General features: G+C 35.2%; 1 protein-coding gene across 1 annotated transcript; it reads right to left on the reverse strand.

Annotated features, from left to right (window-relative positions):
• Window positions 1-9,660: 9,660 nt before the first annotated feature.
• Window positions 9,661-16,085, reverse strand: LOC132036406 (cytochrome P450 72A397-like). The gene is made up of 5 exons (XM_059426748.1): window positions 15,729-16,085; window positions 13,379-13,596; window positions 12,412-12,656; window positions 11,355-11,742; window positions 9,661-10,453 (listed from the first exon to the last, which is right to left on the reverse strand). Exons 1-5 carry the CDS (start codon window positions 15,994-15,996, stop codon window positions 10,028-10,030), a joined length of 1,545 nt encoding a protein of 514 aa, XP_059282731.1. The 5' UTR covers window positions 15,997-16,085; the 3' UTR covers window positions 9,661-10,027.
• Between the last annotated feature and the right edge of the window lie 1,435 nt (window positions 16,086-17,520).

Genomic DNA, 17,520 nt, shown 5'->3' on the forward strand with positions numbered 1-17,520 from the left:
TAGAGTTTTAGCAGCGGATATGAAAGAGAATTTAACCTACGTATCACGTGTTTGTGGACGTAGGCGGAGTTGAGTTCGAGAGTAGATCCGTGACCCTTGCTTGTGAGTTTGATATTCCTCTTCAGCAAGTTTGCCCCAGTTCATACGCGTAAGATAAAGTTTCACGTTGTGTTGTGTCTCTGTAGATTGTACTTTCAAAATATGTCAAAGGTGGAAATTCATGTCAAAATTAGTAATAAAATGGAAAGTATAAAATTATAAAGAATGTAACATGATAGTAAATATGAGTGTGAGAATGAGGATGAAGCCGTGTGGCTTATAATGAGGGAAAGGTGTGGCCCAAATGTCGTCTCGGTTGTCTTCAGGGACTCGAGTGAATGCGCGATGCTTATGCTGAATATCTCCAGTTGTATTTGAAGACTTCAATGATGATACGGCCTCCGGCCGTCTTCCGGGACTCGATGATAAATGATGTCTCCGGTTTTCTTCGGGGACTTGATGAAGATTCCTGCAAAGTTCAAGGTAAAATTGTTAAAGTTGGTAAAGTGAATGATAAAGTAGAGAGTAAGGTCGCCAGCGTGCCAAAGTCGGCGAATCGCTTATGCATGTGAGGGTTTGTGTGTGGTAGCCGAATGATGCCCCCCAGTTGTCTTCGGAGACTTGATGATGATCCCTCCGGTTGTCTTCGGAGACTTAATGTTGATTCATGTGAGGGTTTTGTAGCCGAATGATGCCCCCGTTGTCTTCGGAGACTTGATGATGATCCCTCCGGTTGTCTTCGGAGACTTCATGTTGATTCTGCAAAATTCAAGGTAAAGTGGTTAAAATAGGTAAAGTGAATGATAAAGTGGAGAGTAGAGTTATAGTGTAGCCGTACGCTTATGCATGTGAGGTAATCATAAAATCAAGTGTAGCCAAATGATGCCGGTTGTCTTCGGAGACTTGATGATGATCCCTCCGGTTGTCTTCGGAGACTTCATGTTGATTCTGTTGTTCCCTTCCTAAAGTTTGATTAATTAAAGACTTGCAAAAAAATTCGGGGTAAAGTGGTTAAAATAGGTAAAGTGAATGATAAAGTGGAGATTCCTGTAAAAAGAGGGGAAAGTGATAATATAGCCGTTTGGCTGATGATGTTGACGGTATCGTGATAAGCCAAACAGCGACACGTAATCCTGATTTAATTCATCTTCAATCTCGGTAACCTACAAAAAGGTATAATTGTTAATAAAGTCATGAAGTCATTGTAATAAAGAATGAAAGTAAAGATGAAGTTGGAAGTGAAGCCGTTTGGCTTTCAAGGCGAGGCCTCTCGGCCATGTTTGATGGACTTATTTGAATGTTGATCTCGCGATTTTAGGTTCATGCACTCAAAGAAAAATTCTTAGTTTGGGAGGGGAAGTTGATTCGTGTTGACTCGAAGATTGACGTTGTTGGCACTTCATTCGTCTTGTTCGTTTGGATCTTGTGATCTCCGTTCAAGCCTCGGTAGATGAACGATGTGAAACAATTGAAAGAAAGTATTTCATTTGAAAGGTAGGTATGTAAGTATATGTATAAGGAAATGTAACTATATGTATATAAGTTGTAAAATACATATATGCAAATGGATGTATGTAAGGAAAGATATATATGTAAATATATGTATGTAAGTTGTAAAATATTTCTGCCAACCTCAGATTGCGACACAATTGACAAGTCATTTGTCTATACTATTCCTGTCTGGTATTCTTAGTCTTGTCGCTGTCTAACTCTGTTCTCGTCTAATCTTTCAAAATATGCCCCAGTTTGGCTCAGAAGGATGTACTAAACTTATGTTGTGGTGTGACCGAACCTTGTATAGGTTGCCTACGTATCCCGCCAAGGGAATCAGGTCGGAACGTAGTTCGTAAGGTACCTAAAATGGTTTGAAATTGTCTAATAAAGGGACTGAACCCGATGTGGATTGCCTACGTATCCCACCAAGGGAATCAGGTCGGCGTACTTCTGTTACGTAAAAGGCTAAAGGTTTGTCGGGATTTTATCTAAATGTGATTGACTCGTCTAATGATAGTCTGCGAATCCCGCCGAGGGAATCGGGCCATGTATAGTTATTCTTAGGTAATAAGGATTTTGGATTTTTTGTTGTAATGCAACCGAACCCTATGTGGGCTGCCTACGTATCCCACCACGGGAATCAGGTCAGCGTAGTTCGTACAGCGTATTAAAGGAAAGGTTGCAAACTAGGTTGTCTAACCTAATGTCGTATTTTGATTTTCTTGATCACGGCTAGCTTTCGAGCTTATGTCATCACCTATTGGCTTTTTGCTTTCTTCCAAATGGAATCTTGTCCTCTAATTTCTTTATTATTCCTTCGAGGCGTATGTTGTCTATTTGTTTATGTCATAATCATAAGTCGGCGATTTGATAAATAAAGTAGAAAATAATAATAGATGATTAAGGAAAATCAGAAATGCATTCATAGTTTTTGCAATTTAAGCTTCCAAAAGATGAGGCAAAACAACAAAAGTTTAAAGGCACAATTTAAGCCTCAATTTAAAAATTGTGCTGTCTTAAAGGTTCACTACAGTTCAATCTACCAAGACTCCCGGCGAACCAGGGACGGAGTACAAGTCCACTTCTTCAGAGTCTCTCCCCAGTTCGGCACCGGATAGTCGGTGTCTCGGTGTTGTGAGTAGTTGTAGCAACAATCTTCACTGGTGCAACAAAGTTGGAGACATGCCCCTCTCCATCTTTCCAATTGGCGCAATGGCCTCTTTCAAATTCTTGACTTCTTCGATAGTTATCATGTTCACGTTTGCGTTTTCGTGAGTGGGCGAAGGGATTGTTGTTCATATTGGGCTGAGCTCCAGTGAGCTGGATTACTCCTTCCTTAATCAAGGCTTCAATTTTGTTTTTGAGCCCATAGCAATCTTCAGTGTCGTGCCCAGCAACTCCAGAATGATATGCACAACGCTTGGAACCATCAAACCATTTTGGAATAGGATCGGGAATTTTCCCTTCAATAGGTTGTACCACGCCTGTGGCTCTCAGTCTTTCGAACAATTGAGCCAAAGGTTCGGCGAATCGAGTGTAATTACGGGTGTTCTTTATGACAGGGTTTGGACGGGTTTTATGTGTGGTATGTGGTCGATTTTGGTAAGTAGGAGCTTGAGCAATTTGATATGGACGTGGGTTTTGATAGTGAGGGGCTCGGGGTTGGTAGTAATTTGCTTGGGTATTGTAGACATGGTAAGGAGTTAGTGGAGCTTGGTAGAGTTCAGTGTAGTGGTAAGGGTAGAAGGGTTGTTGTGGATAGTTATAGTATGTAACGGCTCGATTTGGTGAGTTTAGAGGAGCAGTTGTAGGTGGTGGCTTAGTGTTGGTGGGTAAAGGAATGTAAGGAGTGTGAACTTGTGATTGATTTGGTGGGTTGACGGGTGGTGGATTTGCAAGAGTGATTGAAGGAAAGTTGTTGTTGGTAGATGCGTTATTTCGGGGAGGAAAATATTAGGAACCATCAAACCATTTTGGAAAATGATGCGGGTTTGGTGCGACGTTCATAGGTTCAGGAGGTGGACTTTGGAGTGTAACGGATAAGTTGGTCATGTTTTTAACTCGATTTAGTTCTCCGCGTAAATCCTCGATCTCTTGAGTCAGGCGGGCGATATGTTCATCCTGTTGAATGGTAGCGCTATGTTCGGAAGTCCCAAGGGGATCACTAGAGACCACGATGTTTTCTGAATCAGTTGAAATAGACGCGGCCGGATCAGACATAGTAATTTTCTTTCCTTGAACCATCCAACTGTGTTGAGGTAACGAAGACGTCTTTGACCTTGTGAGGTAAGGATGGTCAGCCATCTCGAGTGTCAACACGAATCAACTTTTGGGAATAAAAATAAGGAAACATAAACAATGCAAATGATATTAGTTTTGTAATCACATAAAATCAAGCAAGTTATGTAGCAAATAAGTCATCAAACAAATTGACACACAAATATATCAAACAATAACGCGTCCTAATTATGCATGTGACCTCTTTGTGCCAGAGGTAGGCCTAACGTTTGTTTGAAGGGTAAAGTGTGCCATAATACGTCATTCCATTGCTTTTGATTAATTAAACAAATTCTATTTCCCAAAATAAAGTACAAAATGTAATATTTATTACATATTAAATGAATACAACATAAAGTTTTCCTAATCTAAGTAAAGTAAATGCAATTTCCTACGTCTAAACGTAAAGCTCCATTTTGTGGCGTCCTTGATCTCCGTCACTTGTTGTACTCCGATGCAGATCCATACCTGCCATAGAAATGTTAGTTGTTCCCTCCCTCCTAAAGTTTGATTAATTAAAGCAAATAGTCAATATTTAGGCACAGTTATCATTCAAACATGCACACAAAGTATGATTTAGTGTCACTTGGGGTCGTGGACCCACTTGGACGTTTGGGTAAAGTCATCTAATGGATTTAATACGCCAAGGGTATTAAACCTCCTAGGTCATGAAATGTATGCCCCTAATAACGGGTGTTGGTTTAGCTCTATCTTAGGCTGACTAAGAGTTGGCTTCCTATGACACAAGGTTCCCCCCGCGGACAACTTGGGAGTGGAAAGTCCGTGGTCACCGATCGCACCGCCGATCGACTAAATCCACAAGATCAATCCGACTAAAAAGGTGTTTTAGTAGTGCACGGCCGCGAACCGCGAAACCGTTTTAAGTGTGTGAATATGTGTGAATTTTCCAGGAGTGGAGGAAAAGTGATACGGGATGACAGTTGTATCAAAGCAGTAACAATTAAACAGTTTATATCAAACAAACAGTTAATAGCACGTAAAAGCAGTCAATAACAAATAAAGTAATTAAAGTAAACATATAAAGCCTATTTAAACTAAGTCCGTTATGGTTAGAACCTAAGTAGTCCCCAGCAGAGTCGCCAAGCTGTCATACCCTATTTTAACCGGGGTCAAAATAGTTTACAACATCCGGGTAATTCCGGGGTTGATTAAAGTTAGGAGTCGCCACCTAATTATTTAGGGTGAATTAGGGCACCTAAGGTAATTAAAGTTATTATCTAAAGTTGATTTTAAAGTCTACGAAACCAAAAGATCTAGGTAAGGGTTCAACTAACCTAGAGGGAAGGTATTAGGCATCCTCTAAGTTCCATTAACAATGGTTAACCGACCGGACTTAAATTTAATTAGACTAATAGTGTAAATATGACATTTTAAATGTTTTGGAAAATAACTTATAAATATATTGCTAAAATTTTAAAGTAAGATGTAATGATGTAATAATGTTATTTAAAATAAGATTTGTAAAAATATGATAATTTGCATATAAGTAATAGTTTTTTAGATGAAATTTTAACAGTTTTGAACTTTGGATAAACCATATTACGTGAATGTAGAAAAATGTTATGTATAAATAGGATTCAAAAAGAAGTGAATTTTCTTTTGTTGACTTTATTTGGTTATTTTAGACTAAAGTATACATAAAATGAATAAATCTTAAGAATATTCGTTTATAAAGCATACTTGGATTAATACTTATAAATTAGTGACATCTTGAAAGTTTTAAGATAGTAAAAGTGAGTCATAATTCTTTTAGTTCAAAATATGTAGTCATGCTATTTTAAAAATCAATTCTTCTAAGAAAGATAAATATTTGGAACATTATAAATAACTTTAAGAAAGAAGAAAACGGGACTTTATGAAATCACTCATTAGTTTTCCCTTAAATTAACTACCCATTATTAACTAAATCTCACTAATTTGCTAAAGTTCGTCTAAATTAACAAACAAAATGCTAATCATGCCATACATGTTAACGCATAAAAATGAAGATAGAAGGAAAGATGTAATGTAAATGGGCTTGGCCCATTTGGGACTGCCGTGACCCATTTGCGGTAATGGGCTTCGGCCAAAGATCAATTCACGCCCGTTATTCTTTGTCTTTGTCACCTATTGGATTTGGCATAGATTTTAAATCTATTTCGGACTGCGGGCAGGACTGATTCGAGAGAAGTTGCGTTGGGTTTTGGCCCAACGCCGAGTGCGGAAGGAGATGACGAGTCGCTTGGACTCGTATGCGGGATGTCATGCAAAAAGGAAAAGAAAAGGAAGGATTAGTATATAATCGATAAATAAGATTAAACAATGTATAATGTAAGTTGGAAACAAACCAATGGATTATGCATATGTTATGTATATGTAAGTATATCTCATGTTAATCCCAAATGAATACAGGCAGGATAGGAAAGAAAAGAAAGAAAACTCCTACAATAACCCAATCTTTAACCTCACATTTTAGCATGCCCATTCTACGTAAATGGACCCAGCTGGTCTAACATATGCTAAAGTGATAGAAAACTGATTATTTTCCCAAAATCTATATTTGTTTTCCAATTCGATTTTATGCTAATCTTACCTGGGCAGATATCATAGCATGAATAATTACGTAGTTTGCATTTCCTTATAACCTCCCATGACTTCAAAGAGAACAGATAAAATCTTCATGTATGGTTACAACCTTTTTAGATCTTCTTTAACAGGTGAATATTTAGATTAAGTGATTCTAGTGAAATCTTGATATAGACATGGAAGAGGATGAAGTAGACATGTGTCATGTACAAAGAACACAATGATTATAACAAGGTGTTACAGTACTGAATCAACATTTCACTTTCAATTTCGTAAACCTGCATCCAAACTTGCCAACCAGTAACTAATATTTTACAAGCCTAGTGTCATCAATCGATTTTAAAGAATGAAGGATACTCGATAAAACATAATAAACGAAAGAAAACAAAAAGAAGCCAAGTAGAAAAGAGAGAAGGCGTTATGGGAGTATGACATGAAATATCAACATTTAGGATGTTACGACTACTAATGTGCACATATAGTCAAGAGTCAAGGTAAAATTGACAAGCGTGATGCGTGATAGGTAACCAATCAAGCTAGCACATGGGGCGAGTCTAATCAAGATTAATCACACCGCGGGAACTAAAATTTTACATGTATAACATACTTTGATTTATACTGAACCAAACTAATCTAAGCACACCAAGAAAGAGTAAGGGGGAATACTGATTCGTCTGGCCTACTTGGCAACTGACCAAATCACACAATCTTGTTCATTTGTAACTAAGACTAAGCACAAACATAACCTACACATAAGAACAGACTAGTTTGCACATAGGCATTTCAAACTTCATAGAACATTAAGTAAACTTATATGCATTTCTTTTTACTCCTATTAATGGTGATTTACGAGTAGTTTTGAGTCATGAAAACTGTAGACATGTATTGCACTCCCTAGAGCAAAAATCAAACGGGACATTTCAGATCAAATAGGGACTGTCGCAAGGTTTAAGTGACATATTTATTATAAATTTGCAACTAACACACATAAACATCAAGTCGAGTGAGTTGAATTAACATGAGATGATTCGAGGGGTACATGGATTTTAAAACACAAAGTCATCTCGATATAGAGCTAGCTGGTAGTTAAACTAACCGAAACGAGCCTCATCAATGCGAACATGCCAAACTAGAAACCAAACACCTTCGGTTTAATTAATCAAACGCGAACTCATACGAATCTCTAAATACTAACAGAACTGAAATTTAGCTAAGATGTGCGCATACATACTATCAATCATTAAATTGTGCAACCCGAGCCCGATTAAAACATGAACATACCAACATGAACCATTTCGAAACTAAAATTACCTATACAAACATAGAATCGCAAATACAGGTCAAAGTTTCAACGAAGCCACAAGAGATAAAGGGGATGGTACTGACCTATTTTGTGTACAGTGAAGTGGGGCGTCGACGTCTCGAATCTAGGCTCGAACCCGACGAAATCTTAAGAATCGAAAATCCAATATAAAACAGAACAGTATACTAAAGCTTGAAAAAGGGAAATTCTGTTTGTCTCCGGAATTTCCAATGCAAGTCAGGGTTCGGAAAGAAAACTCAAGACTTTGACAGAAAAATCGTCCCCCGATTGTTGTCCCTCCTTCGGCTAAGAACTTAAGATGTATTTATAGGTAGAAAGACTAGGGTTTCAGTTTTTTTTGAACTCACGATTTTGGCTCCAAACAAAACCTAAAAGAACCGTTTGAATCCTGAGCAAATCACGTGCTTTGATTCGGGTGTTACCGAAAATGGTCCGATTTTTCTGTTTCTTTGAGATTTGGTTGTGTTTGTAGTGAGAAAATGAAGGTCCTTTCTCTGTCAACGACAGAGCAAAGCAGATCCGTGGGTCGTTGTTATGCGGAAATGGGGAGACACAAATCTGGAACGGTAAAAGGGACTAAACTTTTGGCTAAAAATGGATGGAGGAGAGAGGAGATGACAAGGAGGGAAGAAGGTATTGCATGAGAATGGGCAGATTTGACTCTGCCATGGTCGAAAGGGAGTGGAGCAGTGGTTAAAAAATGGAAAGGGGAAGATGATGAAGTGAAGGAGAAAGAGGAACGAAGGGAGGCTGCCTTTTTTATTCATTAGGTTTAGAAAATGAAAAGGGGCATTAGTTCGATGGGCCGGGTCGGGCAATGGTTGCGGATTGGGCTGAAATGTTGGGTTGGTCCGAAAATGGGCTGCATATAATGTGGGTTGGGTAATAAAATGTGGGTTGTTTATTTGGCTGAAAATTGTTGATCCTTCCTCCGCTAATTATTCTTGGGCTTCTAATTTGATAATTAGTACAAAATATATTATGATAATTAATGATTGATATGTAGAAAATAAAGGACTTGATAAAATATAATTAACTCAACGAAAATAAAATGACGACGAACCCTTTTGAAATTCGCGATAAAGAAGTACTAGTAAAAATAGTGAAAATGAAGGTAACAGTATTAATAATAGTAGAAATAAAAATAGTAGTGAAAAAAAATAAAGTATTTAGCTCGTCGATGAATTTAGAAACCCGAGTAAATTAAATAAAGGAGGGACAAAATTGGGTGTCAACGAAAATTATTAGAACACTTAATGTCTATTGCATTCTATAAGGTTCATTTGAATGCTTTATATAGCAGTAGATTCACTAATTTAACAATGGGGTCTATATTCGGTAAATTAGTAAGCATCATAATTGGAGAGAAAAAAAAAGGGGGGGGGGGGGGGGAGGGGGGAGGAATATTACCAATTGAATAACGGGGTCTATATTTTGCGTAGGAAAAAATAAATGGGAGAAATAGTCTAATAAGGAAGCAAATAAATACTCGTAGGAAACAAAAAAAGTAGGAAGAGAGAGAAAAGTTTTTATAATATTTATGAACAAGTTATTAATTACCTAAACCATAGGTAGGGCCTTATTTTATTCAATTAAATTTTGACCATTAATTCTAACTCATGCCATGTGTGCCTAATTCAAGCTAGAACTTGGGGGAAAATGAAGAGAAAAGAAATGAAAAGGAGCCCAACAACAACAACGACAATTACACCATACTCCCAAACAAGATAGGATCAGTTAATGTATAAATCATCACTATTCAGTTGATCTTATCGCTCTATTTAAGTTCGTCCCTATTCATGTTATCAGGAAAAGTTTGTTTCACTATCACTAAAATTTCTCTAATAAAATTAAAAGACTCATATATATCGAACACAAATAAGTACATAACACTAGCATGAAACTTAATTCCGGTAAAAAAACTCGAGGAGATCGCTTTTATTACTTTAAAATGGATTGCGAAAGACATCCAATGAAAATCAAATAAAGGAAAAGAAGTTTACAACATGAAAGATGGAGAATAATAGTGAAAGGGTTTAGTAGGCCCAAAAAAAGGCAGTCTGATATACAAAACATCTTATGTTCACATAGGATCCCCGAAGGGTCTTCAAAGGGATATAACGTAGGTAGTTAATTTACCCTGATATAAGTATCAGTAGTTGATCCACTGCTCGAAAGGATAAATCAAGAATGCATGACCTATAACCTATGTCGCTCAGACTCTTTAAAAGTGTGGATGGGTAGGTGTATTTTTGAAGGATCCAATAAAAATACGACAACATTCTTGAAGAATCTGAGCAACAGAACCTATAACTTTCTCAAGATTAAGTGAGCACCACATTGAGGTCGAAGAGTGACCACAAAAGTAGGTGCATGAGTGTAAGATGGAGAAAGTTCAAAAGCAAAACGTTGAAGGATCATAGCTAAGGCAATCTTAGTTTCCATCAATGCAAAATTGTTGCCAATGCAAATACGAGGACCCCAACTGAAAGGCAAGAAACAAAGTCTGTTCTTTGTTGCTTTTGCAATTCCTTCAGAAAATCTCTCTGGCTTGAATTCTTTAACATCATCACCCCATAGTTCTTTATTATGATGAACAAAAATTGTTGGTATCACCAAGTTTACTTCAGGAGGAATATTCATTTTTCCTAGCTTTGTCTCGTGGTTTGCTTTTCGTATGAAGTATGGGGCAGGTGGATATAACCTTAGTACCTCATTCAGAATCATAGTAACCTGTATATCATAATGGAAATGAATATTAGTTAGTGGTAGTGTAGTTGGTTAAGTCCATAAATATATTTACTAGGATTTAAAATAAATATAGTATATGCTGAATTAAAAATATTTACGTTACAATTATAGTTAACCTGTTTAAGTTCAATATTTACATAATCAGATCACTTAAAAGGTAATTATATTGTACATAACTTTATTTAATAGCATCAATTAGTAGGATAAGTAATTTGCTATAACAAGTTAAATTACACTGATAGTATAATAATATAATTTTACTATTGGTTTAGATGACTTAAATCTACCTTGTTATAACGTGTTATTTACTCTTTTTTGCTAGTTACCAAATTTAATTTGTTATATCAGTTACTATAAGTCAATTTACCTTGATAGTATATAAATTTATATGCTCTCAATGCACATAACTTAAATTATAGTATTAAAAAGGTCGCCATTTAACTTCATAAATTCTTGTTATATACAACTATTGACAGTTAAATTGAAGTGCATTATCTATAATATACTTCCCAAGTACAGTTTTAGTGTATTTAGAAAAGAATGAACATTTTTATATTTTTTTTTTTTCCATTTTACACTTTTCATCTTACCCGTTAAACATTTGGCCGCAGAAATATGATGATATGTTTAAGAGTATAAATTCTAATCTAAGTATCCTTTTGGCGTGTGGAAATATCTTTCTTTCTTTAAATTTTAAAATCCTTAATCAAATGCCCTATAGAATGAGAGGGGTTGGGAGTGACCATTTTGACCTAAACATCAGATTTTGATAACTTTAAACTCGATCTTTCTTATTCTTGAAGCACCCTCAACCCAAAAAGAGAGTAAAATTAAAGTATCGAAAGATAGGAAATCAGCTCGCTAAGACTTAATTTTTACTCACAATTTTGAGACGATTTAACCCTTCAAAATCTAGTTTATTGTTCTGGAAGACTTGTTGAATTTCTTCTCTAGCACGAGCTTGCCAATTTTGGTGCACACTTAATAAAACCATAGTCCAAACTAGCAGGTTTGAAGAGCTCTCTTGGCCAGCAAAATAGAAAACTTTGCATTCTTCTAACACCTCATCTGTTGTCATACCAAATTTGCTCCCATGTTCTTGGATTTCCTTCAAATTGGACCTTAGCAAAATTCCCAACAAGTCCTCCTGATGATCATTTGCTTCTCCCAAATTCATGGATCTTTCTCTCTTGTTGACAATCTTCCTTAGTGTATCTTTGAGTTCATTGTCAATTGCTTTCATTCTTCTATTTGTTCTTGTTGGTAAAAACCTGCGTAAATGATCACATTAACATATGTATACTAACAGTCAAGTCATCTAATTGATAACTGCGTGTAGTTGACCATAACTAATGAGATTTAAGTTATATACACCAGCCCAACCCATGACTATTCACTGTTCTATAATAAATAATGTACAACTTGAAAGACACAACCTCTTTTGGATTTGTATATTCACCATTTTATGTTAGAGATATTGACAATGTAAATAGTTTCTACACCATCAGTATGATTTAACTTGTTAGAATAGGTTACCTGCCTTATTTTCCAAATAACTAGTTTTATTTATTATCCGACACTTACTTGAGTTATCTTTCAGGTTATTGAAGTTAATTAAACTCTAATAGTAATTGAAAGAGTTTAAGTTATATACGTCGTCTATGCATGTAAATTTTTTTACGCTATTAGGTTAACTTTACCTGTAGTAGTTAATGTGTCTTACCTCAAGATTACAAATCCCGCATTTTAAGGAGACTTACATATAGATATTTTTTGAATGACCTGATAGTATAAAAGAACTTTAAGGGAACTTAATAACCTAAAAAATGGGACAGATAATTAACCTGCATGCTAGCATGTGTTAAAATATACATTGTTAGTGTAAAAATTATTTAGACCGTTCACGGTTTATGTATAATTTGTGTCCATAGTATATATACCTCCACCCAGGAATGTAAACAGATTGGAAAGCTTGGCGGGTCAGTTCAGCAAGTTCTTTTTGAAGATGAAATATTCTTGTTCCTTCAGCATAGCTACTTCCAAATGCTGTTCTTGATATCACATTACTCGTTAAATCTTCAAAATATGGATGCACGTCTATTTCGCATGATTTGTTTTTGGAAAGTAGAATTTCCCATTTGTTGACCATATCGTCACAGCTTTTGTGCATTGCTGGCACCATACACTATATTGATCAAGTACCATTAAAGGAAAGAAGAAAAAAGGTTAGAAGATTGATTCCCTTAGAAATGACACCACATGCACGAGCCATTCTTCAGTCACTCACAGACGGATTCAAAATTTTAAATCAGCAAATGTATTGTAATAGTGCGATTCAATTAAAAAAAAAAAAAAAAGCATAGTACCGTTCCACTCACTATGAGTACAAACTTAAGGCATGTTTGGTTTGGACGTTTTGATTGGTCAAAATGTTATGAAATTTCATTTTTTGGGGCAAATAAGTTCTGCAACAATCAGGAAAGTGACTTGTCTGATGAAAGCAATGGAAATAAGTTCCAAAAGTGACATTTCATGTTAGTTCTATCTCCCTCGCCCCTAATACTCCACCCCGCTTGTAGGGACACTCCATCCACCCACCCCTCGCTCTCCCCTCAACTCATCGCTTGCAACCCAACCCCTTACCCCACCTCTGACCCCTACTCCAACTCCCACCCCAAGCCCCTCCTCCAACCCCCCCTCCGCCCATTATGTTGCACGTAAAATATATATACATATTTTTGGGATAACAACTTTTATTTACTCACCAACTATTAGAAAACAAATAAGAAGTCTTCTTAATTTTTTAAAAACATTCTCCATCATATCAAACACAACCTAGTATAAATATATATAACTATTATGTAGTTTAATCGATTTAATGGAAATAGTAAACAGAAAATATTTCACCTTCAACTTCTCGGCATAAAATGCTGTATTAAGAATTTTTCTGTGCTTAGCCCATTTCTGATCCTCATAACTTGTGATGCCACTAACAAGTAGCTGGACAAGTGGCGCTGGTTTTGGTTTTTTAAAGATGTTATTGGTCGTTACTATTTCCTTTATTAATTCTGGTTCCATTACGAAAATTCTTGGTTCTGGACCGATCCATGCGAAACAGTAGTTACCTGCAAAGAATCAGTTTAATTAATATTAGTGGTGAGTAATTAATGAATAAACATAATTCTGGAAATTCAAAATTAGATTACAAATTGACTCTGATCAAATAATTTACAGCTTATTCACACGTGAGTAAGATTTGGACGCAAAATGTATAATTCAACTTGGTATTCATAACTAAATTAGTAGAAAAGAACCTTGTACTATTTCTCTTGGACACCCCAAAATTTTGCTGATAGTATTGTTACCATAAATCTAGATTTCATAGTATCAAGACCCTTTACATATACTCCTTCAACTACTTTCTCTTCTTCTACTAGTTCACAAATATAAGCTCCAATATTTCCAATTACTTTAGTACATTATTTTCCCTCATTTTAATTTGTAGAAAATAAACATTTTTCAGAGTGGGATCGACCTGGTAAAAACTTATCTGCACCCACCAATAGATGCATGTCATATATTTGCTAGTAGATTATTATAACTTAATCATGGTTAATTAATACATGTTTCTCATACTATTAGATCACTTAGCCATGCTAAATTGGTACGGTTTGGTATAAATACTGAATAAGTATTTATAACCGACCTTGTGCGCGGTACTTCCAGGGGGTTCAACCATTTGAAAAAAGAAAAAAAAAAAACTAGCTAGATTTTTGCTAAAGCACTAAGGTCAAGAACCAAGAATTAAACCCTAACCATTTAAAAAAAACACAAATTAAATGGACCACAAACAAAGATAGTCGATGATTCGATGAAATTATATAGGACCACAGATCATAGTCACGACAAAACAGTAACACAGATCTCATTTCCTACCGGGAAACACGCACAAATTACAAATTATCTATTCGACGTATAAATTAGAAAGAAGCAAGTTCCCTATTTTCATTACACGATAATGCAATTCTCCCTCTAATACATACATTTTTTTCCTCGAGCAAATAACCTTATTATCATGGATTTAATTTAAATATATACCTGACATAGTGTGTAAAGATTTTTGTACACCGTCAATGAATTTAATATGTAATAATGAGTTAGTTATCATTTTTACGCGGTTACTAATTAATATTTATTAAGAGAATTTGTAGGTAACTAAAGAGAATAAAATAAAAAAGAATTTACTATCTTCCTTATACATTCTAAACTAAAAGGAAAATAAATATTTTATAATTAATGTAGATTGTAAACTTGAGTGAAAGCCATAATCTTCAATTATTATAGTATATTTCAAGCTGAAAGGAAAATAAATATTTTGCAATTAATGTAGATTCTCAGCTAGAAGAAAATTAATACTATGTAGTATATAATATCTCTAAATATACTTTAGAACAAGTTGGTCCTTTGTCTATTCTCCAGATATTTTTAGCTGAACAAGCAGCTTCATATCTCATGCTCTTTTCCAAATTGGTCATCTCCAGCTATCTTGAACTAAATGAATGCTCCTAAAGTAATTAATTAGTAGAAGATAAGGACCTCGATGTACACAGATTAATCAGTCCCATTCTCAAGTTGGTACTTGCAAGAATCACCTCTTCGCATCACCATGTTATTTCTTAAAATTATATATTGATTTTCCAAATGAAACCCTCTTATATTTTCCACTTAATTGCATACATCCCAGTTGAAGAGAAAAAATCTTTTTTTTTTTTTGGTAACAAATCTGATTTTCACTTTTTTATTTTCTAAAATAAAGGATTTAAGTACTAAGATATACACTAATAAGTGTAAAAAAAATAACCTCAATGTATCTAACCTGCTAGTTGTTATTATAGTAAGTTGATTTCCATTTTTATAAGATAATCAGGTAATGCCTATCATGGATTTACCAGTAATTAGTGTAACTTAATAGTTAATGAAGTGGGTTGAGAACAATGAGGTCTCAAGTTCAAATATCAGAGGGGGCAAAAACAATAGGTGGTTTATCCTCATATGTCCAAGCCTTGATGGACAGAGAAACTCGATACCTATGCTAGTGGGAGGTAGCAGGTATCCCTGTAACATGTGATTGTGTAAATATCTTTTTACACCACGTCGATGCGTACGACTTAAACTCTCCGAACAATTGCACAAATAGGGAATATGTAAATTTGCGAAGAGGAAAAACTCAAGGAAAAAAAAAAAACATGGATCTTACCATACTTATTGAGAGTGTGATGGTGGAAAGGGAGGACTCGAGGAAGAATATCATCAGTTAGCTTAATTGGTTTAAGCTTTGCTTGTTTGGTCAACTCAGCCATCTCCTTTGTATCTCCATATAGTATTCTGTAAGTATGTCCATTCAGCCCTTGCTTCCTAAAGAACTTCTCTAGTTTTCTTGGTCTAATCCATATCCAATTTACCATTCTCCACACCCATATCATTAACAAAGCTGAAAGCAAGATTGCAATAATAACCACTTTCATTTATATAAAGAGAATGAGACAAGGGGCAAGCCTTGTTGAAGATAAGAAAAGGCAACTAACCGAGAAGGAGAAGATGAGTTTATGTAATGTCAATCTATAAGCCATGTTATATAGGAGTTGTTGGCTACGCAAATAAAATCTCACATTTATTAATAGTTGAAAAGAAAAAGAAGTTACAACTGTAAAGGTACTCTAATGATTGATGTGAGTCCTTTTGGGAAACCGTGCAGAATTTGGACCAAAGCAGATAGTATTACACCATGTTAATTAAGAGTATTTTCCTATTAAAATAGCCCATCAATTGGTATATTTAGAGCTAGAACAACCAATAGGAATAATAATGTGGAACTTTTTTTGTACTCCCAAGAGGAATAACATGATTTATATTTTATAGGGAAGATGAAGAAGAAGAAGGGCAAGCTTAAATTAGTGTAGCTAGGCGCTAGCTAGAGCTTAAATTAGCGTAGCTAGGCGCTAGCTAGTCACGTTCTATTGCTTGCACTGTAGTGATTCTGGGAATCTCTTTCAATCTATGGACCACTAATTAAGTGTTTAGACAAACTAATTGTCTATATGCTTGTAGCAACGCTAGTTAGCTAGCCCTTAATTTATCACAAAATTAATATGAGTACTAGGTAGTAAGTGTGATTAATCCTAACCTCCACTTTAGTAGTACTATTCTGAGGCTAGGGTTGAGCTTTGTCAAGGAGAGCGTATTTTATACGCTGCCAAAGTAATAATATTGCATTCATCTCATTTTATGTGATGGTTTAATTGGATTGTACACAACGTTTGAAAATTAATACAGTACTTCTTTCGTCCCAATGTATATGATACTCTTTCTTTTTTAGTCAGTCTCAAAAAGAATACTAATACATTTCTATAATTTAACAACAATTTAACTCTAAAATTCTCATTTTACCATTAATAAAATGATTTCTAGCCACAAAAATTTCTTTGGTTTGTTTTAGACCACAAGATTCAAAAGTTTTCATTTCTTTCTTAAACTCCATATCCAGTCAAACACCCTCATATAAATTAGGACGGAGGAAATAAAAAATGACTTCTAAAATAGATGCTAAATATATGTAAATTACCTGCTCGGTCTACCAACATTTAAATGAATAGTACTAAGAGCGTCGCATGATATTTACAAACAAATTTAAGAGGTTATCAACATATTCCGCATTAGATTTATTTGTATGCTAGCGCCTGAGAAAACATGGTGCGGTAGTTAAAAACAAAGGCTACGAGTAGTTTTATATGGCGCTGTTTTTTGCAGCCTAGCTGGCTGTAAATTTGTGGTTTACTGTTTTTTAAATATTATTTTCGTATTTAAGTTTAAAAATTCTTTCATTTCCTGTTTTCAATCAACTATACTAATTTAATTTGCATGGCTGTCTATTTGCAAGTTCAAGTTGATGAGTGTTTTAGCATCACATTACAAATTAAAGCAAATCACATGCGTTTAATTTTTATTTTATTTTTAATTTTCATCCATAGGGTTTGACTTAGCTTAGATCT

This window comes from Lycium ferocissimum, chromosome 11 (genome assembly GCF_029784015.1).
Source record: "Lycium ferocissimum isolate CSIRO_LF1 chromosome 11, AGI_CSIRO_Lferr_CH_V1, whole genome shotgun sequence".
Lineage (NCBI taxonomy): Eukaryota > Viridiplantae > Streptophyta > Magnoliopsida > Solanales > Solanaceae > Lycium > Lycium ferocissimum.